Below are 27857 nucleotides of genomic sequence, written 5' to 3'. Positions count from 1 at the left end.
CATACCACCATGTCCTCTCTATTCCTAATTAAATTATCTCTAAGTATACTTAGAGTCAACATTCCACATGCAGTGTGAATAACAGACCAGCAAATGCGAGCTGTATTTATATATTCTTTAGTCAGTCAGCTCCATCACTGACAAATATTGAGGTGCATAAAATTCCTAAATATTTCCTCTCTGGAATGCTACTAACCAGAATGTTCTTATTCTATCACTTTAACCCAAAGATAGACCATTTGTCTTCTCCAAAGTTTCAAGATCTTTTTAGAAGGAAATTATGAGTAATTAGGCATTTAATAATATAGAAAAATTATATCCTCTTTATTTTATTGCTATTAAATAACATTCTTTAAATGAAACAAGATGGGATCGGGAGGGAGACAAACCATAAGAGACTCTTAATCTCACAAAACAAACTGAGGATTGCGGGGAAGGTGGGGGAGAGAGGTAGGGAGAGGGTGGTTGGGTTATGGACATCAGGGAAGGTATGTGCTATGGTGAGTGCTGTGAAGTGTAAACCTGGCGATTCACAGACCTGTACCCCTGGGACTAATAATACATTATATGTTAATAAAAATTTAAAAAAAAAACATTCTTTATCCTTTCTGCCAATAAATTTGTTTTGTAGGCCTACTTACAATGTAACTAATAAAATTTCAGAACCTGACCTAAAAAATAAAAATGTTTATAATTAATCGAAGGAGTCTGAGAAAGAGATGAAAGAGATATCCCTTCTTGCAGATTATGTAAAAAATAAAACAAAATTCTATATCATAAGCTACTTCTAAAAACCTGGTTTGATAAAGTATTAAATTAAAAAGGTTTCCAGGGGCACCTGGGTGGCTCAGAGGGCTAAGCCTCTGCCTTCGGCTCAGGTCCTGATCTCAGGGTCCTAAGATCGAGCCCCACATCGGGCTCTCTGCTCAGCAGGGAGCCTACTTCCCCTTCTCTCTCTGCCTGACTCTCTGCCTACATGTGATCTCTCTCTCTGTGTCAAATAAATAAATAAAAATCTTAAAAAAAAAAAAAAAAGGTTCCAAAAGAGACAAACCAAAAAACCAACTCTTAACTATAGAAAACAAACAGATAGGAAACCAACCAGAGGGAAGGTTGGTGGGGGGAGGGGGATGCTGAAATAAGTTAAGGGAATTAAGAGTACACTTACCTTGATGAGAAATGAGTAATAAATGCAGTTGCTGAATCACTATGTTGTACACTTGAAATGAATATAACCCTGTATGTTAACTATACTGAAAATAAAACTTTCTTAAGCTCTATTTTCTCTGAAAAAAAATAATAAAATTAAAAGGTTTCCAAATATATCTACTGGTTGTCCTCAACAATATGGAGATGTGTGAATATTCACAACTGTTACTAGAATGTCTCCTGCTTTTTGTTAAAAAGAAATAGATTCTCAGTTAATTTAATGTTATTTGAACCAAAATGTCTCATGACTCCAAAGACTTTAGAAAATGTTCCCTTGTCCTGTAAAAATAACCTCCCAGAGGAATCTGTAATTCTGCTCATTTTATAGCCAAGATTTCAACCTAGTAATAATACTGTAATTAATATCTTTATATTTCTAAGCAGTCTTCCAATTTTTCTGCCAAATTAAAAGAGAATCCTTAGCACTTTCCTTTTCTTCCACATGCACAATGTGGAATTATTAATTATTCCAAAATGATGGGAGTAACTAAAAGCATATGCCTTTGCTATATTTACTTTTTTTTAATCTGGGAGTCTGAATCTATGTTTCATTTATATTAATAAACCCATGGATGATGATACAACAGAAAAATAATAGATAGGGGTAAAATTCTAGATTTGGAATAAGGGTTGATCCCAGTGAGAACAAGTTCCTGCCCCTTGCACGGTGGAAGGAATCCAATGTAACCAATCTGTCACAGAATGGCTGCCTAGTCCCCCTTAGGTTTTGTACCATATCAGGGATCCAGCATTGTTAGACACCACTATCAGTCTGAACACTCAGCAGTGGCAGAGCCAGAACATGCCTGGAAAGGAATGTTTCTGCTGTTGAGCCCACGCTCACGTCTACGGGCACCACATGTATCAGCCGGCTAAGCAAGCACTTGGGGGACCTGAACAATATTCCCAGGCTGGCTCACCTAGTTCACCTGATAATTGACAATCTCTTTCAAAACCAGAACTTTAGGTGAGATTCACATGAAACATAAATTTTCTCACATACGTGCTCAGTACAAAAGGTCCAACCACATATCTCTTCTCCAGACTTCCTTATTACCAATCTTATAACCTCATTCCTTCAAAGTCCCTGACCATCTGACCAAATCACTAATTACTGCCTATTAATCAAGGTAGATCCATACCTCAAGCCATTTCACTCCTGTCAAAGAAGACTCAAAGAGATATACACGGTACCAGGGGGGCTCAGTCGATTAAGCGTCTGCCTTCGGCTCAGGTCATGATCCCAGGGTCCTGGGATAGAGTCCCTCACATGGGGTTCCCTGCTCAGTGGGGTGGCTGCTCTCCATCCCCCTTTGCCCTTCCCTCTGCTCATGCTCTCTTGCGTATTCTCTCTCTCAAATAAATAAAATCCTTTTTTTAAAAAAATTTTTAAAAACAAAGAGATATATGTAACTCTTGAAGTTCTCTATTCCTGTAAGATTTTCCAAATCTACCTCTACCAACTGCCAGAATATTGTGCAGAGCACTGTAAACAAAGCTGAAATTCTCTTCCACCTCTACAACTGATCTTATGGAAGTCGAAGTGCAGTAGGAGTGTGAATCAATTGCTCAGCAATTTACTGGGCCTTCAGGATCTGCTTGGATTCAGCCCTGTACACACAATTCCACTTGATAATGCTATCCTTCTGGGGCAGGTCCCGGCTTATAATTCTGTTAATTCAATATACCCAGTTCATGGTAAGAAATTCAGAAAGCATGATTACCTAGTATGTCATAGTCAGACATTTTCAATCATAAGCAGGACTGAAGAGAGCATGATTTTGGTCTAAAACTCGAGGTTTTCCACCATAGATCTACTACTGGAGCTTGTATAGACTCCATACAAGAACACAGACACTTAAAAAAACATTGAGTCCATAAAAGGAAAGCATCGAGGTTGTTCTCCCAGTAGTCTAGACCAGCTGGACTTCTCTTGCTCTACATTCCACCAAAGCTGGCAGATTTTAGGTCACACTATAAATAGGTAAGAGCTGCCCAAAGATGGTGTTGCCCATACTGGTTGCTGGCTCATTAGCCATTCCTCACTTCTCCCTTATGAAAAGAACCCCAATTTCATCCCGGAAACAGGCAATAATGAACTCAGGGAAAGTAGGAGTCTCCCTCAGCCCCAAGAGTTACACTATGAATGGTCTAATCCCATTCTCCTTTGCTAGTGATTGATGTGGGATAGACACATGACTCTATTCTGTTAAGACATAAGGGAAAGTCTGTTAGAGGGCTTTGGGGAGTGATTTCTTCCCTGATTTTAGAAAAAGGAAGGGGGAAAAAGAAGATCTTCTCCTTCCCACCCTTGGATGCTGTTGTGTAAGGACATGAGAGGCTGGAACTGTAGCAGCCATCTTACAACCATGGTAGGAAAAACAAGAGAACAGCAGAGCAGCTAAACGAGAGCCCTGACATCACAGAGCAACCAGGATTTACCATTCTCTTTCATTAAACTGTCCAGCACTTTTTTCTTTTTTTTTATTTAAATGCAATTAGCCGACATACAATACATCATTAGTTTCAGATGTAGAGTTGAGTAATTCATCAGTTGCATATAACACCCAGTACATGCCCTCCTTAATGCCCATCACCCAATTACCCCATCCCCTTACCTTCCTCCCATCCAGTAATCTTCAGTTTGGTTCCTATAGTTAAGAGTCTCTCATGGTTTTTCTCCCTCTCTGATTTCTTCCCATTCCGTTTCCCCTCCCTGCCCCTATGATTGATTCTCTGTGCTGTTTCTTATATTCCAAATATGAATGAAACCATATGATAGTACCAGAATTCCTAGCCTCAGCAATCAGACAACAAATAGAAACAAAAGACATTCAAATGGACAAATAAGAAGTCAAACTCTCTCTCTTTGCAGATGACATGATACTTTATGTGGAAAATCCAGAAGACTCCACCCCAAAATTGCTAGAACTCATTCAGGAATTCAGCAAAGTGGCAGGATATAAAATCAATGCACAGAAATCAGGTGCATTTCTATACACTAACGATGAGAAAGAAGAAAGAAATTAAAGAATTGATCCCATTTACAATTGCACCAAAACCCACAAAATACCTAGGAATAAACCTAACCAAAGAAGTAAGGGATCTTACTCTAAAAACTGTCCAGCACTTTTAGAAGCAACCATCTACCCGCTCTAGCTCTGAATGACTCACACACTTTAATACTCTTCTACAGCAAAAACTAAGTAGTCCCCAAGGCATTGTCTCCAATACTTACTCACTTCATTCCAGAAAATCAGAGTTGATTTTTTAATTAACTGTTTCATCCATCCCTGCATACCTAGAGACGCTCTACTCCTTTAGAAGCAACTGAATTTTCACTGCTTTCAGCCTCAACCAGGTCAGATAATTAAACCCAGATTAACCCACTGATGGTCTGTTTTCTTGCAAAATTCCTAGCACTGTTTTTGACTGATTTCCTTGCAAGTCACAGAAATCAATTCTGGCTAATTTAAAATGATAAGGAACTTGTTTTAAAGATATTGGGTAGTAGGGTGCCTGGGTGGCTCAGTCATTAAGCATCTGCCTTCGGCTCAGGTCATGATCCCAGGGTCCTGGAATCAAGCCCCGCATCAGGCTCCCTGCTCAGCAGGAAGCCTGCTTCTGCCTCGCCCACTCCCCCATTCCCTCTCTTGCTGTCTCCCTCTCTCTGTCAAATAAATAAAAGTCTTAAAAAAAAAAAAAAGATATTGGATAAGCCACAGTATTATCAAGAGGACTAGAAAACACTTTCAGAGATATACAGCTTGAAATTTATGTACAAGCCTATGCAGAACTGATCTGATCAGGCTCCAGACGCTACAGACTGAACCACAATACCATCCCTGGGCACAGGACCACCACCACGGGCTTGGCTGCCATAACTACCCCAGGAAATGAAATCTGCAGTAGGGAAAGAACAAGGGGTTTTCTTCTTCTCCTGTTCAAGCTCCATCGCTCCCACCACTTGCTAGCTACTGCTCAAACTCCTCCATTGTTCAGACTCGAAGGGAGGGGAAATTTGGAGGAAAAGACTGTATTCTACATGACCAGTAACTACTGTTGCAATTTGTTATTGGTACTTTCTGGGTGTGGCACCTTTCAGAGAGATACTGGATTCCTTCTTGAGTGGGGAATTTCTGTGGGTTTCACAAAGAACCCTCTACCCCACTAGGGACCTCCTACCTACAATTCCTTTACAGATTGGATTCTTTACACAACCAGCCAACTAAGACTTTGCCTTCAGCCCCTGACTTCCACCAGGGTCACCTACCCTCTCCAGGTGGATTTCTTTGGTGAAGTTTCTTTTAAGATTATCTACAACTGTATCCCTTTGCAGGCTCCACATTTGGTCCATGGGAAAACACACCTGTGTGTCTGACTCCACTAAATTCTCCTCTACTTCATTCTGCCACCAAACAGACTGCTCTAGCCAGCCTCTAGCCTGACATTTTTTTTATTATTATTATTTCAGATACCTGACCTTGAGTTATTCAAGTTCCAGAGAATATATTTCAAGTTTCTTGAGCGGTTTTCTTCTCTTGGCTTCAGATGAGAAGGAAGTGCTTCCATCACCCTCACCAGAAGGTGGGAAGGACGTATACAGCACACTGACAACTCTCTCCAAAGAAATCCTCCCTCCTAATTATTTCTGCCCTTCTTCAGGAAGTCTTTGCCATCCCTTACAGAGCTCAGAAACAAGAGATGAGCTAATGCTGGCAGAAGAAATTGCCTGTGTCTTAGTATGTCCTACATAAGGTAGGTTAGTACCTTGCCTTAGAATGTAAGGGTAATTTTGGCACCTATATTGTTCAGCCTTCAAGTTCTTAGTCAAAACTGAAACAATATGAAATTATACCTTATACTTCTCCAGCCTGTCAGGTTTTCCAGAGTCTCCAGAGTTCCTGTCCGGAAAAGATAAGCTCAGGTTATTCACCATAAAGAATAACTTCTAATGTATCATTACCTAAAAAAAATACAAAGAAAGTTTACTTATGTGGGATCACAGAGCCCCCTGAGAACTTACTGACCTCCTGATTCTATGATATATGTTGGTCTTGAAAAATAACAGGAAAAATTGCACAACACAATTTATATCTGTAGCTGCAAACTAAATATCCATCCTCTCTGTATGCTACATGTCTATGTGTTTCCCAAGAGAAAGGGTTTGTTAGGTAACTCCGGAACCTTCAATTTATCAGAATCAGTACCAGCCACTTTTGGTTCTCTCATGTAAACCCATCTGAGGCTTCCTTCAACTCAATTTTCTGTTCCAATTCATGGGGTCTATAGCACTGTCTATCTCTGCCTCACAGATGGAGCATGTACACAAGCAATGTCAACTAGAATGGGGGGGGGCAAAGGGGGGAAGAGTTCCCCTGAAAATGAAGAAAATAGTTATGGCTTCGTGAACTCTCCTTTCAATTTGTTCAGTATTTATCTTTCTTGCGAGCTCTATGAAATACACTTCCACTTTTTGAAATGTTTGATTATGTACACTTATTTGCTATTATAAAGTCAAAAATGATGGGTTATTGTGACCTAACAAGTCCTTCAGTTCAAAATAAACTGAACTTTTTTTTTAAAGAATTTATTTATTTATTTGACAGAGGGAGATCACCAGTAGGCAGAGAGGCAGGCAGAGAGAGAGAGAGGAGGAAGCCGGCTCCCTGCCGAGTAGAGAGCCTGATGCAGGACTCGATCCCAGGACCCTAAGATCATGACCTGAGCCGAAGGCAGAGGCTTAACCCACTGAACCACCCATGTGCCCATAAACTGAACTTTTTTGCTGAGAGAATTAAGTACAAGTTAGCAGTGTAAATCATTGTTTACTCTCTTCTACTAGACGAAACAGAAGGCAAGATACATAGATCAAGAATTTAACTAAATGATGACTGGAAGTTGATGTTCCCCATTACTTCTATCTTTTGCTGCTATGCTTGTTTTGCGATTTGTATTTGGAAAACATCACCCGTATCTCCTACCTGGTCAGGTTATTTCTCATCTAGTCCGCACTAGCAAATTTCTTAATGAAACTGAGGGCCTCTGATTTCACCTTGAATCAATTTTTCCTTCTCATAGAAAGTAAAGGTGACTTCCACATCTACTTGTAAATCCTGTCTATTTTTTAATATACTTTATTTCTAGAAACTTTAGGATTCACAGAGTTCCCATGTACCTGCTGCCTCCACACACAGACACAACCTGCCCCTCTATCAGCATGTCCCACAATAGTGGTACATTTGCTACAACTGATGAACACTGACACATCATTATCACCCAAAGTCCAGACTCTAGGTTACAGTTCGCTTTTGGTGTTATACATTCCATGTGTTTTGACAAATGTGTAATGATGTATCCACCATTACAGTATCATCATACAGAGTAATTTCAAAGCCTTAAAAATCTTCTCTATTCCACCTATTCAACCCTCCCTCCCCCCAACCCCAGCAACCACTGATTTTTTTTTTTTTTTTTTTTTTTTTTTTTTTACTGTCTCCATAGCTTTGTCTGTTTCAGAAAGTTGTATTGCTGGAATTATATAGTATGTAGACTTTTCAGACTGGCTTCTTTCTTTTAGTAATATGCACTGAAGATTCCTCCAAGTCTTTTCAGAGCTTGATAGCTCATTCTTGTTCAGCACTTGACAATATTACACTATCTAGATGAACCACAGTTTATTTATCCATTCACCTACTAAAGGATATCCAGTTGCTTCTAAGTTTTGGCAATTATGAATAAAGCTGCTATAAATATTCATATACCAGTTTTGGAAATTATGAACAAAATCATTTGGGTAAATATCAAGGAATATGACTGCTGGATTGTATGGTAAGAATATGATCAGTTTTATAAGAAACTGTCAAAATGTCTTCCAAAGTGGCCATCCCATTTTCCATCCCCACGAATAATGAATGAGAGTTCCTGTCACGTTTGGTGTTCTGTTTTGGATTTTGGCCAAACAGTTGTGTAGTAGTGCATATTATTGTCTTAATTTGCAATTCCCTAATGACATATAATGTCGAATACCTTTTCGTATTTGCCTGCCATATATACGGCTTCTTTGATGAGGAATTTGTTCAAATCTTTTGCCCATTTTTAAGTTGCTTTATTAGTTCTCTTATTGTTGAGTTTTAAGAGTTCTTTGTATATTTTGGAAGATCATCCTTTATCAAACAGCCCTGAAAATGTTTTCTCCCAGTCTGCGGCTAGTCCCATTCTCTTGACACTGTCTTTCAGAGCATAAGTTTATTTCAGTGAAGTCCAACTTATCAATTATTCTTTTATAGATCATACCTTTGGTATTATATTTAAAAATCATTGTTATACCTAAGGTGATCTAGATTTTCTCCTATGTTACCTTCTAGAAGTTTTATAGTTTTGCATTTACTTTTAGGTCTATGATCTATTTTGGGCTAATTTCTAAGAGGGATGAAGGTCTGTGCCTAGATTCATTTTTTTGCAGTGTATATCTAGTTGTTCTGCACCATTTTTTAAAAGACTGTATTTGGGACACCTGAGTGGTTCAGCAGGTTAGGCACCTGCCTTTGGCTCAGGTCATGATCCCAGGGTCCTGGGATAGAGTCCTGCATCAGGCTCCCTGCTCAGCGGGAAGCCTGCCTCTCCCTCTGCCTGCTCCTTCCCCTGCTTGTGTGCACTCTCCCTCTCTCTCTATCTGACAAATAAATAAAATCTTTAAAAAAATAAAATACTGTATTTCCTGTATTGTATATTGCATATTTTCTTTGCTATAGTCAAGGATCATTCATTATATTCACAGGGTCTATTTGTGGACTCTATATTCTGTTTTATTGATCCATTTGTCTATTTTTTGCTTAAAACCTACTGTCCCAATTATTATAGCTTTATAGTAAGTGTTGAAGTTGGATAGTGTCAATCCTCCAACTTTGCTCTTCTCCTTCAACACTATGTTGACTTACTCTGGCTCTTTTGCCTCTCCATATAAACTTTAAAGTAAGTTTGTTGATATCTACAAAATAATTTGCTGGGATTTTGACTGGAATTGTGTTGAATCTATAGACCAAGTAGGAAAGAACTGACATATTGACAATATCGAGTCTTTCCATGAACACAGAGTATCTCTTCATTTATTTAGTTCTTGTCTGATCTCTTTCAACAGAGTTTTGCAAATTCTCCCCATATTGATATTGAACATATTTTGTTAGGTTTATACCTAAGTATTTCATTTTTTCATAAGCAAACATAAATGGCATTGTGTTATTTTCAAATTCCATTTGTTCATTGCTGGTATATAGGAAAGTAATTGACTTTTGGTTATTACCTTGTACCCCACAAACTTGCTATAATCAGCAGTTCTAGGAGATTTATGTAGATTCTTTCAGATTTTCTACATAGGGAATCATGTCAATTGTGAATAGTTTTATCTCTTCCTTGTCGATCACTATACCTTGTATTTTATTTTGTCCTATTGCATTAGCTAGGACTTCCAGCATGATATTGGAAAGGAGCGGTGAGAGAAGACATCCTTGCCTTGTGCCTGATCTTAGCAAGACATCCTTTAGTTTCTCTTCATTAATTATATTTTTACTTGTAGTTTTGTTGTAGATGTTCTTTATCAAGCTGAGCAAATTCTCTTCTATGCCTAGTTTCCTGAGAGTTTTTATCATAAGTGGGTGTTAGATTTTATCAGATGCTTTTTCTGCATCTATTGATATGATCATGATTTTTCTTCCTTTAGCCTGTTGATATGACAGATTATGTTAATTGATCTTCAAATGTTGAATGAGCCTTGCACACCTCAAATAAATCCCACTTGGTCAAGCCATATAACTTTTTTTATAAGTTGTTGTAACCAATCTAATAATATTTTGTTGAGAATTTTTGCACCTCTGTTTATGAGATATTGGTCTGTAGTTTTCTTTTCTTGTAAAGACTTTGTCTAAATTTGGTATTAGAGTAATGCTGGCCTCATAGAATTAATTAGTAAATATTTATCTTCCTCTGCTTCTATCTTCTGAAAAAGATTATAGATAATTGGCATAATCTTTCCCTTGAACAGTTGGTAGAATTCACCAGTGATCCCGTCTGAACCTGGAGTTTTCTGTTTTGAAAGGCTATTAATTACTGATTCAATTTCTTTAATAGATATGTTTTTTCTAATAACCAATTTTTTCTTGTGTGAGTTTTAAACAGATTGTGTCTTTCAAGGAACTGTCCATTTGATCTAGGTTAACAACTTTGTAATTATACAGTTGTTCACATATTACTTTATTATCCTCTGGGTGTCCATGATATCTGTAGCAATGTCCCTTTTTCATTTCTGATATTAGTAATTTGTGTTTCTCTCTTTGTTCTTAATTAGTCTGGCTAAAGGCTTATCAATTTCATTAGTCTATTTAAAGAACCAGCTTTTGCTTTTGTTGAGTTTCTCAACTGATTCCAGTTTCCAGTTTCACTGATTTCTACTCTAAATTTTATTATTTCTTTTCTTCTGCTTACTTTGGACTTAATATGTTCTTTTCTACTTTCCTAATGGAGAATGTTAGCAAATTGATTTTTATCTTTCTTCTTTTCCAACATATACATTCAAAGCTATAAATTTTCCTATAAGCACTGCTTTCACTACCTGCCACAAATTTATTGTGCTTTCATTTCCATTAGGTTCAAGGAAGGAGCCAAAACAAAACTTTCTTCCCTTCCTTCCCACTGAGCAGCTTGCCCAAGACCCTATTTCAATTCTGATAGCCCACTGATAGGCCTAGCCCCACACACTCCCTGAAGTCACAAAAGTGTGAGGGAACGCCCCCACCTCCACAAATGACTAGATCTCTCTGGAGTTAATTCTCAGACTTATCCACACTAAGCCTCCAGCAATTCATCAACTACACTTCATATTTTCCAATACCAGTACTGGTTCCCCCAGAGGTGGGTTTTTGCTCCAACAAGTTGTCATCTTCTGTATTTGTCCAACTCCAATTCTGGGGTCATTGGTTTACCCTGAGTTCTCAATTCTCTGACAGATCTAAGAAGAGTTTTTGATTTCTCAGTTCAGTTTTTTACTCGTTAGGATGAACTGACAACTTTCAATCCCCTTATATGTCAGACCAGAAACTAGCAAACTAGGAAGGTATCACAAAAATGCAAATGCCTCTTCCCAGAAGATAGACAATATAACTATAGGGAAAAGAACATTAAGTCTTTGCTAAAAGCATTCTTTCACTGCATTCCAGGCAAAAGTTCTATTATATACAAAGGCTTGGAATCAAGAAAGAGAACAGTCCTTTTAAGAAAATGCAAATGTTCCATAAGATTGGAATGAGACTTGTGTGGTTTAAGAGCAGAAAATAAGCATATAGAGATAACTAGGATTCAAAAGCTATTAAAGGTGAAAGAAAATGGCATGAATTGGTGTATGTTTCAGAAAGATCGCTAAGGGGTCATTAGTCAGAAATGCATTAGACTCAGGGGCCTGACAACAAAGACATCAGATGGGAGGCTTTTTCAGAAACCCTGTAAGACATGATGACAGCACAAACTAAGGCAGCAGCAGTGGGGGGTGGGGGATGGAAAGAGACAGATTGGGGGGGATGGAGAGAGAGAGAAGGAGGAGGCACAAGATGTAAGAGGTATTTAGCGTTTGGTGACATTTTGAATGCAGGCAATGAGTGTCTGGGAGAAGTTGCAGTTTCCAGATTTCTGGCTTGGAGCAAGAAGGTGGGGGTGCCTGGGTGGCTCAGTACGTCAAGCATCTGCCTGTGGCTCAGGTCGTGATCCCAGGGTCCTGGGATTGAGTCCGCATCATGCTCCCTGCTCAGTGGGTAGTCTGCTTCTCCCTTTGCCCCTCCCCCCCACTGGTGCTCTCTCTTTCTCTCTACTTCTCTCTCCCAAAAATAAATTAATAAAATCTTTTAAAGAGGAGAGGAGTGGGGAAGGGAGATGGGGAGGGGAGGGGAGAGGAGGATGGTGGTGCCACACACACACAGAAGGAAGATTAAGAAGAAAAGATGACAAAATGAGTTTCGAAGAAGTCGACTTTGAGATAATTAGGAGATACCCTAATGGAGACAGACAGATGTCTAGTAGTCAGTTCTATGCCCACACCTGGAGTTCACCACAGCCATCCTTATTCATAACCTAGAAGCTGTCCTTACATAAAAATAAGTTAAAAGCCATGGTGTAAGTGAGAGTGGAGTGAAGGGAAAGTCGTTTGACAGAAACTTTTTTTTTTAGATCGGCAGCACTGAAGATACATACTGAGCAAAAAGAGCCACGAAAAAGACCATGAAGCAAAGGAAGAGAGTGGTCTGGTAGAGCTATTTAAAAAAAAAAAAAAATCAGCATTCACAACAGAGTTTAAGAGAAACTGGCAAATACTCCACCTTCCTTCTTTCTCCACTCTGGCCACTCCTAAACCACACCACATCAAATACATCCACGTTCCGGAGGCTTTACACTCACTCGTGCCCCTCCTCACAAAATTCTCTCCCCGCATCCTACTAACCGCCAAAACTTCTATTCGCCCTTCACGAACAGCTGGAATAGAGCCTGGGAAGCTTCCCGAATGGGTACGTCCTTTGTGTCCCCTTTACCATTGTCCTCAAAGCTCAGTTTCCCCGCTCCATTGAAGAGTCCTTTGAAGGGCTGGATCTTACTCATGTTGTCATCTCAAGACGCAGCGCACAAGTAGTGTGTAGAAGGAGCACAAAATGGGGCAGTCCTGTTTCTCACGTGCTTCCAGTTAAATTCCTGGTTCCTCACATTCCATCTCTGTCCTTCATAAGCCTTATCTACGCTGCCTGGGCTAAAAGTTACAGAGGGAAAACCCCTTCCAGGCACAGATATTCCACATCCAGCCTGACTGCCTCGCGAAACCCCTCCAACTTCAGAGCTGAAACCACGTGGGCGCGTCCTACACCGTCTGCCGCGTCCAGCTCAGGCCCCGCCCAGCTCAGGCCCCGCCCCTCGCAACCAAAGAAGACCTAGCAAGCCCCGCATTCACGCTCCGCCCCCGGTGCAGGCGAAGGCGGGACCACGCCAGGAGCACGGCCCGCCCACGCCGCGCCCCCAGCGCCCGGCGCACGCCCCGCCCACGTGCCCGGTACCGTGGGTCCCACCCCGGATGTCCGCCCCTCGCTGACTGAGCCCGAGGTAATGGCGAGCCAGGTAGGCCTTCCCGTGTCGCGCGACCGACTCCAAGGAAGGAAGGGACAGAGGGAAAGCGTAAGATGGAACCCGGCCGCTGACTGCGAGGGGAGCGCGGGTCTCGGCCCGTAGACGGGCTTGCGCTGCCGGATCCGAAACGGTGCCTGGGGCGAGCTGCTCTGCGGGAAGGAAGGGAAAGAATCTTTGTTTGGCTCCTTTCTTGAAAAGGTCTTGCTGCTTCTAGGGCTGCGGAGACGGGGGCGGGGGGGGGGGGAGGGCGCGGTTTCCTGCTAGAAGTGGTTTAGGAGCATTTGTGCTTTGCAAATGCTACAATAACTAGCTTGCCTGGAGTCATAGTTGGCAGGTAGCAGAACCTGTGCGTCTAACCCTTACGATAGCTGTGTTTCATGATTGTAATTCATAATTGAACAATGATGGTGACACCAAAGAATGTATTTGGGGAAGACTGCTAGAGCCCTTTCAGTAGTAACATTTTTGAGCATTTAAGGCACCAGAAGTTTATATCCTTTTAATCCTCCCGTGACACTTCTGCGGGGTATTGTCTCCATTTTACAGACCAAAAATTGAGGCTTAGAGGTTTGGCGTGCTTAGTGGTCACTTTAAGGTAGCCAAGATTCCGGTCCAGGTATGCTCCTGTGCAAGGACTATTCTAGGTTCCTGAAATATGCATTAGACAATAAAGAAAGGCAGAAATATACGAATACCATGGATAATTAAAAGTTACTTGGTGTTTTAATGTTTTGCAAACTTTAGAAATTTTCTAGAAAGATTTAGGACCTTAAATGTTAAAGTTGAGACAAAACGGTAAGCTGTAGACAATCTTTTAGACTTAACAAGTTGGCAAGTTGTTTATCCTTATTACCAAGTGCCTTTATTGGAAGAAGGTGAGAAATTATGATCCTGTGATAGTTCAGTTGTTGAAGTAGGGCAATTGTGGATTTGCGGTGGAGCCTTTTTTGCTTAGAATCGTCATTGAAAGGAAAAGGTTAATCTTTCAAACATTCCTGAAATGAGGGGAAGGGGCACAAAAACTTAGATTATAGGTGAATTATTTATTCATGTTGCTTAAGTTCTCTAGGATCCATGACTTTTCCAAATTTGACCTTTAGGACTTTGTTTTGAGCTTTAATGATCCATTGAGTTGGAAACAGATTCTAATACAATGTCTGAATTTTTTGACCATCAGATTTAATATCTACACTTTAATTTTAAAAGCAGTAATCTCCAGCCTCACCAGTTTACACAAGCCATTCATCTCTCCATGTAGTTCAACTCTCCTTTTCCTCCAGTCTTTGTTCTACTGCTACTAATAAATATTGATTTATTATTGCGAAGCTACACAATGCCAAGGACTGTTTTAGGGACTTCATTTTCAGTTACTTCTCACAATAGCTTTTTGTAATTATAGGTGTTTTATCACTATTTGTAACTCTTTCTCATCCTTTGGTATCCTAGTTAAAAGTGAAGTTTTTTCAAACCCACCAACCAAAGTTAATTAACTCTTTCTCCGTTTTGTGCATTCTGTAGCACTTTATGCCTCTCCCTTTAACTTACACTTGGAATTGTTGACTTTCAAGTCTGTCTCCTATAAACCCAGCAGTTTGCAACCTTTATTCTGTCAACAGATTTCATAAGCATTATGTGAACTAATCAAAACTTTCCTGCAGGGTTGGGGAGGTGGCAAAATGGGTGAGGAAGATTAAGAAGTTCAAACTTCCACTTATAAAATAAAGAAGTCATGGAAATGTGAAGTACACCATTTAGAATAAAGTCAAGAAAATATTGCAATAACTTTGTATGGTGACAGATGATAACTAGACCTACTGTGGTGATCATTTCCTTATGTATATAAACATCAAATCACTGTGTTGTACACCTGAAACTAATATAATATTCAGTGTTAACCATACTTCAATTAAAAAAAATGTTTAAACTCTCCTCATTACACCTGATTCTCTGGTAAAGGAGGAGTGTACTGACTAGAATTTCTAAGGCAATGCTATGCTATAGAAATACAATACAAGTCCCATATGTAATTTTTATTTTTCTAGTTGCCACATTAAAATTGGTTAAAAATTTAATCCATTATACAGTAATCCACACCACCCCCTGCCCTGCCTTATCCACTGTTTCAGTTACCCAAAGTCACCTACAGTCCAGAAGCAGGTGATCTTCTTTCTGACCTATTGTCAGAAGGTCACTAGTAGCCTAACACTACATCACAGTGCCTACATCACTCCATGTCACATCATGTAGGCATCATGTAGGCATCACACCATCACAAGAAGGGTGACTACATAACAGTACAATAAGATATTCTGAGAGACCATATTCACATAACTTATTATAATTGTTCTACTTTATTATCATTGTTAATCTCTTACTGTGCCTGATTAATAAATTAAACTTTATCACAGGTATATTTGTATAGGAAAAACATAATAATTTCAGATATCCACTGAGAGTCTGAGAATGTATCCTCCACAGATAAGGAAGAGCTACTGTATTCAAGTTACTATCATGATATATAATTAATATTTTTTAAATATTAAAATATTTCTACTTTATTTGTACTGAGTCTTCATAATCTGGGTAACTCTTACACTTACAGTTTGTATCAGTTCAGACTGGCCATTTTCCAGCTCCTCAGTAACACACATGGCAAGTGGCTACTGTATTTGTATAGAACAGCTAAAAGGAGTAGATGTAGTATTTTAAAGTTCCTGCCTTCTGTTATTCCTTATGCTTCTTCCCACTTTGCAGTTTTGCACTAAACCAGTGTCAGCTTAAACCAGCCTTAGAGGAATCCTCTAGGGTATATGTTAAGCATTCAGAGTCCTTGGATCCTATGCCAGACCTACTGAATCAGATTGTCTTGGAATGTGTATTCTTTTTTTTTTTTTTAAGATTTTATTTATTTATTAGCAGAGTGAGGGAGAGAGCACAAGTGGGGGTGAAGGGCAAAAGGAGAAGAGCAAGCAGACTCCCTGCTGAGCCAGGAGCCCGACATGGACCTCAGTCCCAGTACCCTGAGATCTTGACCTGCGCCAAAGACAAACACTTAATCCACTGAGCCACCCAGGCGCCCCTATGCATTGTAGAAGGCCATTAAGTATTTGATTAACAAAAATTCTTAACCAAAAGAGGCTTTTATATCTGACCATGTGGTCATCTCAATTAAATTTTTTCCATGAACATTATTTATATGAAATCTAAAAACATGCAAAATAGTTCTCCCTATCACTTCAGGGTGTAGAGTTTTTGTGTGTGATATACTTTATAAGATTAGCATTCCTCAGGACCTAAATTAACTAATACGTAGTTCATTATTAGTGCAGGAGGATAAACAGTGTGCTCTCTTTTTTCCCCATTTCAGGTTATCAAGTGCAAGGCTGCAGTTGCCTGGGAGGCAGGAAAGCCTCTTTCCATAGAGGAGGTAGAGGTGGCACCCCCAAAGGCTCATGAAGTTCGAATTAAGGTAATGATACATCTAAGGCCCTGAAAGAGAAGACTTAAAATTAGGTCTCTGGGTAGGTGAATCCTCTGAGGATAAATCCCAAAGGCCAGTATCAAGGAGAAGGTATCGAAAGTCATCCAACCTTAGAATCACATCTTCCTCTTATTTTACCCAGTTCGCTTTTGCAACACTCCTCTCCGTCTTTTTTGCTTTGATGTTGAGCTGAACTCAGCAGCCTTCCCCACGGATCACTGGATTATTGCAACTTACCTTCTGTAGCCTGTGTTTAAGATGAATTTGTAAGATGCTCCCCTTTCTCCTGATCCCATAACTTAAAATTTATGAAGACCTTTAGAAACAGAGGTAGAAATGGTCTTCAGTTGTTAGACAAGATTTTAAATAAGATTTGGGAAGAGGCTCCTGATTTAACTGGAGCAACAGCCAAGTGAAATCCGCTTGCTTAGAGAGCTTTAAAATGTACTGACCCTTGCAGGCAAGGCTGGGGTTCAGGGGTTCAGTCTAGTCCTACTCAGCCTCTGCTGTGGCAGAGAAAGGAAGATCCCCATGGAGAGAAGGCTGTTGCACAAGGCAGTCACCTGGATATTTTTAGCATGCTACTCCGTTGTTTTGATGCAAAATTAATACTCCAAAGTAGTGACCACTGAGTAAAACTAACATTCTAGAAAAGTAAGTTTTGTTTTTTTTTGGTTTTTTTTGCTGTGAACTGGAGTATACCTTCCCCATGTCACCTCCAAACGCTCATGCTCCCAGGGATCAAATACCAAGTGGAGGAGCCCAGGGCCAAGTAACTTTTCAAGATCCCATTCAACTTGGACCCAGGAATCTGAAATCTTACAGGGCTTAGACGTTTTTCCTTAAGTTCAGAAATTAACCTGATTGTGATTTTGCTACTGAAAAAGAAAATGTGTCCTGGGATGTACTAAGATGAGCTGTAGAGCGATAGGAAGCTACTAACAAATAGCAGGTATATAGGTGAGAAACAGAGAAACATAAATACAAACATTCCACACTTTCTTTTTTTTTTTTTTTTTTTTAGATTTTATTTATTTGAGAGAGAGTGTGTGTGCACAAGCAGAAGGAGTGGCAGAGGGAGAGAGAGAAGCAGACTCCCCGCTGAGCAGGGAGCCCAATATGGGGCTGGATGGAGTCTGGCTCAGGACTCGATCCCAAGACCCTGGGATCATGACCTGAGTCGAAGGCAAACGTTCTTCCAGCTGAAGCACCCAGGCACCCCTCCCAGATTTCTTTCTTGTGCTTTTAGTGCTTTGAAAGATAAGCTACTTTTTAAAAACCAGAGAGATAGGAATAAAGGATTATTTAAGTAGAAATTGTGTGTGGTTGCTGAAAAGGGAGTCAGTTTCACTAAAAGCTCTGAGTTTGGGCTCAGAATAAGTAGCCTGTCATATTTCAGAAATACCTCCTTAGAAATCACAATTGTCAACAGTCAGGAGGATCCCATCAGTGAAGTGGGCTCCACCTGCTTTGCACACGGGTCATGTTCCTCTCTGTATCTGAAGGCACAGGTCCCATAAAGTCACCATGTTTACCTGCTCTTGCTAGCCTGCACTGGAAAGGAGACAGAAAAACCATTTCCTTTGCGTATAAACACACCATTACTTTTATGGATCACTAAAAAATGCTGTCAGTTCTAATTGTTAAGAGGCCATAGATTATAAGCACATGCTGATTTTTAAAGAGATTAAAATATCAAAGAAATGTGTCTTAGAATCAGTGAAATACGGTATTAAAAATGCCTTGCCTTTGACCTGTATCTCACTCTGAATTGCATGCAAACACACATAAATGCTCTTTAATATCCTGTTAGATTATTGCCACTGCAGTCTGCCACACCGATGCCTATACCCTGAGTGGGGCTGATCCTGAAGGGAGTTTTCCAGTGATCCTGGGACATGAAGGTGCTGGAATTGTGGAAAGTGTTGGTGAAGGAGTTACTAAGCTGAGGGCAGGTAAGGAAGATATTTGAACCACTTGATTTCATAATTTCAACTAATTTCTGCAAGGAAATTATATTTCCAATAAGCTATACATTGTTTCTTCATGAACAGATTATCACCTGAGTCATTTGTCAAGAACGATTTCATTCCTTATCTGGGAAGTACAGATACTGGAGAGTTTTTTCTTTTGGATTTTGCAGACTACTGTTCTTCTGAAACTGTTTATTCCCAAAGCCAGTTTTGACCAATTATACAAGAATTTTTGAAGATTCAGCAGTGAATTGGTATTTCAAAGCCCACGACCGTGTTTTCCAGTTACAATTTTAAGAGCTTCATTTCAATCAAAATTTTGAAAACTTGCACTTCTTGTATAGTCAGTGGTGTCTGAATGATGCTGTGTAGGTTATGTTCTAAGTGGAAGTTGTTAATTTGGAAAGCCACGCGAGTTGACAGGAGTGGGAATTTACAGGGGCTGATGTATCCATTTAGAAACAGAGGCTCCCTATTCAGGAGAATGTCTTTGCATTTGTTTCCCAGGTGATACTGTCATCCCACTTTACATCCCACAGTGTGGAGAATGCAAATTTTGTCTAAACCCTAAAACAAACCTTTGCCAGAAGATAAGGTTAGTATCTTTGTGATTTTTTTCTTAAAATAATAAGTAATCGTGTGGCAGTATATACAGAATATTCTACCTGCATTATTTCATTTCAGCCTTATGGCAATCTTACCACTCATATCCCCACTTTCATGGATGAGAAAATTAAGACTCAGAAATTAAGTGGTTTACCCAATATCATAACTATTAGATAAAACAGAATTTTCTGAACCCATTCTCCTTCCGTAACACTAGGCTAAATTTGCCAGAATATACATTAAGGAGGGACATGCTTATGAAATTAAATGAAACCATTTAAAGAGCCATTTTATTGTCCATGAGATCCAAGTAATAAAACTCATAGGTTACTAGGAAGACTAGGAGAGATAACATAACCCCTTACTACACAGAAAAAGGTGGTTATTTTATTGTAGTAAGGTAGCAGCACTTAACTCTATTTTGAGGCAATTTAAGATCTCCGTGTATTCACCCTTTTTTTTCCTTCTTCTTGAGGTAGAACATATATAATAAAATACTTAGTCTATAAATCTTAAGTGTACAGCTCCATGAATTGTTATGTGTATACACACCTATATCCACCTAGATTAAGATCGAGAACCCTTCCAGCACCCTATGGAGTCATTCGTATCCCTTCCACGTCAGTACCTGCCTCCCTCAAAGGGAACCACTGTTCTCATTTCGTTTGCTACAGGACTTCATATAAGTAGAATCCCATACTGTGTGCTCTTTTTCTGGTTTCTTTCATTCAGAATGTCAATGAGATGTATCCAGGTTGCTCTGTGCATCAGTTCTTTTTGTTGCTCTGCCATATTTCATTCATTTATCTCTAGCCATTCCCCCGTTGATGGACATTTAAGTTGCTTCTTCAGTGTTTGGGGCTGTCATGGCTCATGCCACTGTAAACATTCTTGTGCATATCTTTTAGTGAATACATGCACTACTTTCTCTTGGGTATTTTCCTAAGATTGGAATTGCTGAGTGTAATACCGTGATTTCATTTAGATGACCAAATTTATATTTCTCATACGTATTTGGTGTTCTGCCATGGTTTCTGGCTCATAGCTACTAAAACTAAATTTCTTGTGATGTGGGCTATGAAGGTGACTTTATCTTATTAGTAAAAGTGACCTTTGGAAAACCGTCAGGAAACCTATGGACAGCCTGGCCATTGGTAGAGGAAAAGGGGCTACTGAGGTTGAATCAGCCAACAGCCAGTGTCAACCATGACTATAATTAAGCTTCCATAAACCCCAAAAGGATGGTTCAGAGAGCTTTGGGGCTAGTGAACACATGGAGACTGGGGAGAGTGACATACCTGGAAAGCATGTGGGAGCTCCTCATTTTTTTCCCATACCTCCTGTGCATCTCTTCATCTGGCTGTTGATTCATATTCTTTATCATATCCTTTAATAACAGAAGTGTTTCCATGAGTTCTGTGAGCTGCTCTGGAAAATTAAAAGAACCTAAGGAGGAAGTCTTTGGAACCTCCAATCTGTAGCCTCTGGATCAGAAGCATAGGTTCCATGGGGCACCTGGGTGGCTCAGTCAGTTGAGCTTCCTACACTTGGTTTTAGCTCAGGTCGTGATCTCAAGGTTGTGGGGTCGAGTCCCATGTCAGGATCTGCACTTGGCACCAAGTCTGAGATTCTCTGCCTCTCCCTCTGCCCCTCCCCTGAGTCATGTGCACACAAGCACCTGCACATACTCTTTTCTCTCTCAAATAAAATCTTTAAAAAAAAAAAAAAAAGGCCCTTGTAACAGCCTGGAGCTTGCAACTGGCTTTTGAAGCAAAGGGTAGGGGCAGTCTTACAGGACTGAGTCCTTAATCTGTGGAACCTAATGGCTCTCCAGGTAGCTGGTGTCAGAATTGAGTTGAATTCTCAGACCCTGAGAATCCAGGTAGCCGGTGTCAGAATTGAGTTGAATTCTTGGACCCTGCTGTGTCCAAGAATTGTTCAGTGTTGTGTGTGAGGGAACACACCCCCACACACACATTGGAATTGTGTCCATGACCTAGAAGATTGAGTCATATATGGAAAATCCATGTGTTCTCATATTTGTTTTCTAGTGCCATTGCTAAAATTAGCTTATATTTTTGGGAAACAAGATTCCATTTACTTTATAACATACGTCCAATTAGTTTTGGCAAAGCTAGAACCAAAACAAATCTTGTTTTGAAAGATAATTTCAAACACTGTCTAAAAGCTTGGGACCTATCAAGTATAATAATGGTAATGGACTTTTTGTGGCTGTCTGTAACTTTTTAGAGGGACAAGTCCTTTCAAAGCATAAAATGTATCCCATGTCACCTTTTGTTAAAGAAACTCCTCTGGGAGTGATTTCTTACATTAAGGAAGGCTAAACAAACTTAAGTTGTTCTCTTAAAGATAGAAGTTATTTGTGGTAGAGTTTTGTCACATGGTTTTTTGTTTCTGGTCTTATTTTTCTCTCCAAGGGAATGTATTTGCTCTTATGTCTAGAGGCAATCCTTTTTCTCTTCATCTGTGTACTTGTTTATTCTGTGTATTCCAAAAGATTAGCTTAAGAATGTATATCAAATTACAGTACATTGTTTTTACTAAAAACAACAAATATTTATTAAATAATTTATTAATTTATTAAATATTTATTAGTATTGTCCCTGTGCCAAGCACAATACTAATGCTTTACGAATGCTCATTTGATTTTTATAACAATCTGTAAGGAAAATAACGATTGTTTCTCTCCATTTTCTAGTGAGGAAACTAAGGCGCAAAGGTTAATTAACTGGCCCAAGATCACACAGGGTTTGAACCCAACTGTGTTTGACTTAGGGCCTGTACTCCTAAGCAGGCCATTACATTACCTAGCTATTTAGAATGTCAAAAATAACTTTTGATACCATTTATCATACTGGTGGCCTTTGTGAGGTTTTTTTTTTTAATCCTTCATTAGTGTTACCAACTACAAAGGCCAAAAAAACAAAAACAAAAACAAACAAAAAAAAAAACCAGAGAAAGAAAGATAACTTGAATCCTTGCGGACCGTTTTGAAAAAACAAGCCTCCTGAAAGATCTAAATTAGCCAATGTGGCTATCTATTTTCATCACCTGATCTGCATAATTGCTCATAATCTCTCCTTGTATAGATTCTGGCTTTGGCTCTGTGCTTTCAGAAGTTATATTTGCTCACAGTTTTATGATGGAATTTTAAAATTATTTCATCTGCCGTAAGTTGTATCTGTTAAATTTATTTCAATACCAACAGTAAGATCCAGAAGGATATTGAATGTTGGCAAATGGTCTTTCTTAAGTTTCCTTAAAAAGGCATTGCTGTAAGGTGCTAAATTATTAACAAATGCATTAGAAATTAGACTTTAGGGACCACCTGGGTGACACAGTTGATTAAGTGTCTGATTTTTGTTTTCAGCTCAGGTAATGATTTCAGGGTCGTGCAATGAGCCCCACATCACGTTCCCGTGCTAAGCACAGAGTCTGCTTGAGTTCTCCCTTTCTCTCTGCCCCTTCTGGTTACGTGTGCAAGTGCTCTCTCTGGCACGTGTGTGCTGTCTTCTTTTTCTCTCTGAAATATTTTTTTTTTTTAAATTAGACTTGGGGTCATAGCACACATTTCTGTCATATTTAAAATCGATTTTCCTGTGCATTTTGGGAAACCTGATTTTACCCTGCCCTTTTCCTTTTTTATTTTTCTTTAGAGTTACTCAGGGGAAAGGATTAATGCCAGATGGTACTAGCAGATTTACTTGCAAAGGAAAGACAATTTTACATTACATGGGAACCAGCACGTTTTCTGAATATACAGTTGTGGCTGATATCTCTGTTGCTAAAATTGATCCTTTAGCACCTTTGGATAAAGTCTGCCTTCTGGGTTGTGGCATTTCAACTGGTTATGGCGCTGCTGTGAACACTGCCAAGGTAAGACATTGGCCTGGATTTTAGCTTCTGCCTTCTTATTTGATAAAACAGAGCTTTGTTAGAATAGTGAACTTGGCCTGGTATGTAAGAAACCTAGTGATTTCCTTGATACTTGTGCAATGAGTACCTAATAGACTGTCTTTACTGTTAGGTGGAACCTGGCTCTACTTGTGCCATCTTTGGCCTAGGAGGAGTTGGATTGGCAGCCATCATGGGCTGTAAGGTGGCTGGTGCATCCCGGATCATTGGTGTGGACATCAATAAAGATAAATTTGCAAGGGCCAAGGAATTTGGAGCTTCTGAATGCATTAACCCCCAGGACTTCAGTAAACCCATCCAGGAAGTGCTCATTGAAATGACTGATGGGGGTGTGGACTATTCCTTCGAGTGCATTGGTAATGTAAAAGTCATGGTAGGTATGTTTCACTTCATTCCTTTTTTTTTCTCTAGCTTTATTGTAAGAATAGAGCATATAATACACAAAATATTTGCTAATTGACTGTTTATATTATTATAAATTATTATTTTATATTTTATAAATATTATGAATTATTATTATAAGTAAGGCTTCCAGTCAACAGTAGCCTATTAGTTAAATTTGGGGGGAGTTATGTGTGCATTTTCGACTGCACGGAGGGGTGGGTGCCCCAATCCCTGTGTGTTGTTCAGGGGTTAGCTATACATCCACTTTACTAACCTCAAGCAACAGCTTCTCTAAAACTCAGTTTCCTCTTGTGTAAAATGCAGCCAGTAATGACACCTCCTTCACACAAAGTTGATACTTAGCAGGAGTATCACTATTCTCCACCGGCTTCCTTTATTAAAGTCTTTAGAATTTTGAACTAGGATTTATTTTAAAAACTAGACAGCAGGGGGCGCCTGGGTGGCTCAGTCTGTTGAGCATCTGCCTTTGGCTCCGGTCATGTTCCCACAGTCCTGGGAAGGAGCCCCATGTCAGGCTCCCTGCTCAACAGAGAGCCTGCTCCTCCCTCTGCCTGCTGCTCTCCCTGTTTGTGTGTGCTTGCTTGCTCACTCTCTGTCAAATAAATCAAATCTTTAAAAAAAAAAAAAAACTAGACAGCAAATAAAAGCTTTAAATTCTTTCATTTTGTGTTAATATTTATCCAGGTTAATAATTTTTTAAAAAATACTGTTGAATGAAATTACATTTACTAAATATTCAATATGATCATTTTGTTGTGATTTTCTTAAAAAGCTCTGAGCTACCACTCTCTCCCCCCAAAGCTATTTTGCTGATATTCTCAGCCAGATGCACTGACCTCTGTGATTTGGTCCTACCTCTGCCTGCAGAGAGCAGCGCTGGAGGCCTGCCACAAAGGCTGGGGTGTCAGCGTTGTAGTTGGAGTAGCTGCATCTGGTGAAGAAATCTCCACTCGCCCATTTCAGCTGGTAACAGGCCGCACGTGGAAAGGCACTGCTTTTGGAGGTAATTCAGTGGATGAGCACATTTTCTCTATTGTTGTTTCCATTGGCAGAATTTTAATCCCAACCTAATTTTTATTTGTTTTAACAAGAATTTTCATAGACTACCTTCTCATCACAAGTTGTTGCATAGTTACTGTAATGGGAGGGTTTCACATTCATTCAGTACTCACCCTGGGGCTGGGGAGATGCTCACCTTCCTGTGAAGCACAAGATCACATTCTGCACACATAGTCAGTATCCTGTTGATAAGGAAATAGTTGGGGTCAGGCAGGAGTGAGGAGTTGGTTCCAGGATACACAAACAACAGTGTCAGCCACACTGTTATGCTCTGGACTTAATTGTTGGCATTTCTACTCTTTCCCGAGTGCAGCTGTCACTGGATGTGATCATACCTCTGTCTACATAGTACTGACTTCAGCAGCGGTAACCAATACAAAGTCTTAACGTGAAAATACTGGGGTTTTTAAAAATTTATTTATTTGACAGAGAAAGACAGCGAGAGCGGGAACACAAGCAGGGGGGGTGGGAGAGGGAGAAGCAGGCTTCTTGCCGAGCAGGGAGCCCAATGCAGGGCTCGATCCCAGGACCCTGGGATCTTGACCTGAGATGAAGGCAGACGCTCAATGACTGAGCGCCCCTGAAAATACTATTTTAGACCAAACTTTATAATAGAATTGAAAAGTTGCCAGACTGATCATTTTTCCCTTTTGTGATCCTAAAAAGTACATGATTGGTTGGGGTTGCCTAACTACTGGTAGAATGCTGAAAAGTCATTTCCATCTTTTTCGTGGTTGCTCAGCTAAGAAGCACAAATCATGCTTTTATATCCCAACAATTATGAATGAATGAAATCTTAAGTTTTTACAGGTTTTTAAATACACACACACACACACATTCTTACCATTCTTTTAGGGGTGAAAAATCACATAGCATGAGTTTTTAATCTGTATTTAACGAAGTGTCTCTTAAGATCCCCATTGTCCGTATTATGTCCACTTGTTTGAAGCCCAAGGAAAAGATCAGAAAGTATGATGAGTCTGGCCAAAGTTTTCTGTCTTTGTACTGTAGAATTCACCATAAAAAGATGTCAAGGGGCGCCTGGGTGGTACAGTCAGTTAAGTGTCTGACTCTTGGTTTCAGCTCAGGTCATGATCTCAGGGTTGTGAGATCAAGCCCCACATTGGGCTCAGCTCAGTTCTGCTTGCAGATTATCTTTCTCCCTCTGCTCAGGTGAGCTCCCTCTCTTTCTCTGTCTTGCTCTCTCTGAAAGAAATAAAAAATCTTAAAATAAATAAAGGATTTCTATTAAGAAAAAAATATAAAGCTGACTAAACTTGCCTTTCCAACTAGATATATGCCTCACTTGAGTGTCTTAGAATAGACTTTTGAGGTCACACATCCTCCCAGGTTCTTATTTGCATTTGAAAGGACATTCTAAGCCTGGGAGACTGAGCCTGGGGTTTGATCCTAACCCCTCACTGAAGCCTCATCCTCCCAGCACATGCTGGTTGGGAAATAAACTGGAGCACTGGGGCCCAATGGGTGTTGTTAAAATATGACCCACAGATGAAAATAGAAGTTTTGGTCTAGAGTAGTGGTGGCTGTACTTGTCTCAGTTACCAGGAGACTTAAAGGTGAAAGAAGGGGGTGCCTGGCTGGCTCAGTGGGAAGAACATGTGACTCTTGATCTCGGGGTCATGAGTTCAAGCCCCATGTTGGGCATGGAGCCTACAATCAATATTATACACACACACACACACACACACACACACACACAATTTTTTGTTCTTAAAGGACCAAGAAAAAGCCCCATAATTCTTAGGAGAAGAGTAATTGGTAGAAGATATAAAGAGGGAGATTTGGAAAAGGCTCAAAAGTGGTTTGAAACAAGCTACAAAGTGTCCCTAGTTTAAAAGGTGGAGAGGCTTCTTTGTCGTTTTATTGCATCTTTCAGCGTAAGTGAAAGACTGAAGCCCCTGATTTTGTTTAAAATCTTAAATAGCTAAAAATTTCCCACTTTTGTTTTCAGTTTCACAGTTTTCTAGGGTGAGATGCTATCCCTAATTTCATTGCTAAATTTAAAACCAAAGGAATAAAGTCATGTATCACATCAGTTTTATTCTTCCTTGAATTTCACGATTATAGAAATCTTTCTTTTGTGGACCTAAATAAGTTTGTTGTAAAATTTCCAGAGTTCTGTCCTAGGCAGTTTAAAATTTTGTCTCAATTTGCTAAAAACTTAATGAGATTTTAGTAAATCTTAATACAGAAAAAGGAAAATACTCAGAAGGCATTTACTATTTTCTTAACTAAAGACAAACATTAAATTCTTCCTCCTCTCTGCTGATTTTGAAGGTCTTCATTCCCTTTTAATTCATGATAAAACTTATTCTCTTAAATGTCTGTCACCCACTAAGTAATAAGCATACTCTAAAGATTTGTTGGGAGAATTAATAGATGTATGATTTCTTTTAGGATGGAAGAGTGTGGAAAGTGTCCCAAAGTTGGTGTCTGAATATATGTCCAAAAAGATAAAAGTTGATGAATTTGTGACTCATAATCTGTCTTTTGACCAAATTAATGAAGCCTTTGAACTGATGCATGCAGGAAAGAGGTAAGCTTCCTTTTTGGGTATATATTATAAAATGTAGTAATGATTTAGGGTTTATGGAGGGAGGGTTAAAAAAAATAGTTTTAGTGGTCTTCAAAGATACTATTTAAAACCTATTTATTGTTTCCTTCTCTTACAGCATTCGAACTGTTGTAAAGCTTTAAATTCAACAGAGAAAGCTTTAAATTCAACAGTTCATCCTTGTGCTTAAGTCTTGTGGTCCAGCTGGAACAGCCAGACAAGCAGGGAGAAGATCTTCCAAGTTCACAGCCTCTTAGACATTCTAGACCTTCTAGGCCTTCTCTACTGCTACTTCTAGAGCAACCTACTTTAGGCAGTATTTTTTGTATAATTCATAAATCTCTAATCAAGGACAAGACTAATATTAGAGTCATAAATCTGATTTCTCAACTCTCCTTCACATGAGTAATTGCCAGCTCATTAAGGAATATCCCAACATAATAAAAATAAGTTCTGCATA

The 27857-nt window shown here is 39.5% G+C and overlaps 1 protein-coding gene across 3 annotated transcripts; it reads left to right on the top strand.

The window, feature by feature from the left end:
• The first annotated feature begins 13300 nt into the window (after positions 1–13300).
• On the top strand, positions 13301–27857 carry ADH5 (alcohol dehydrogenase 5 (class III), chi polypeptide). Of its 3 annotated transcripts, none has more exons than XM_080796256.1 (9): positions 13301–13353; positions 16730–16831; positions 18657–18798; positions 19324–19411; positions 23100–23319; positions 23471–23731; positions 24631–24766; positions 27241–27379; positions 27516–27857. In XM_080796256.1, the coding sequence occupies exons 1-9, from the start codon at positions 13342–13344 to the stop codon at positions 27538–27540; spliced, it is 1125 nt and encodes a 374-aa protein (XP_080652382.1). In that variant the 5' UTR covers positions 13301–13341; the 3' UTR covers positions 27541–27857. The 3 variants fall into 3 exon arrangements, with proteins under 3 accessions (XP_080652382.1, XP_080652384.1, XP_080652383.1); XM_080796258.1 differs by having other exon boundaries at positions 13341–13492; XM_080796257.1 differs by having other exon boundaries at positions 13347–13560.

This window comes from Martes martes, assembly GCF_963455335.1.
Source record: "Martes martes genome assembly, chromosome: 2".
Classification (NCBI taxonomy): Eukaryota; Metazoa; Chordata; class Mammalia; order Carnivora; family Mustelidae; genus Martes; species Martes martes.
This window is presented reverse-complemented; position numbering and strand designations above follow the sequence as displayed.

Coding starts and splice junctions, on each gene's coding strand:
- ADH5 (XM_080796256.1), top strand. Junction 18,799..19,323: donor AGTTACTAAGCTGAGGGCAG/GTAAGGAAGATA, acceptor TTTGTTTCCCAG/GTGATACTGTCATCCCACTT. Junction 24,767..27,240: donor GAAAGGCACTGCTTTTGGAG/GTAATTCAGTGG, acceptor GATTTCTTTTAG/GATGGAAGAGTGTGGAAAGT.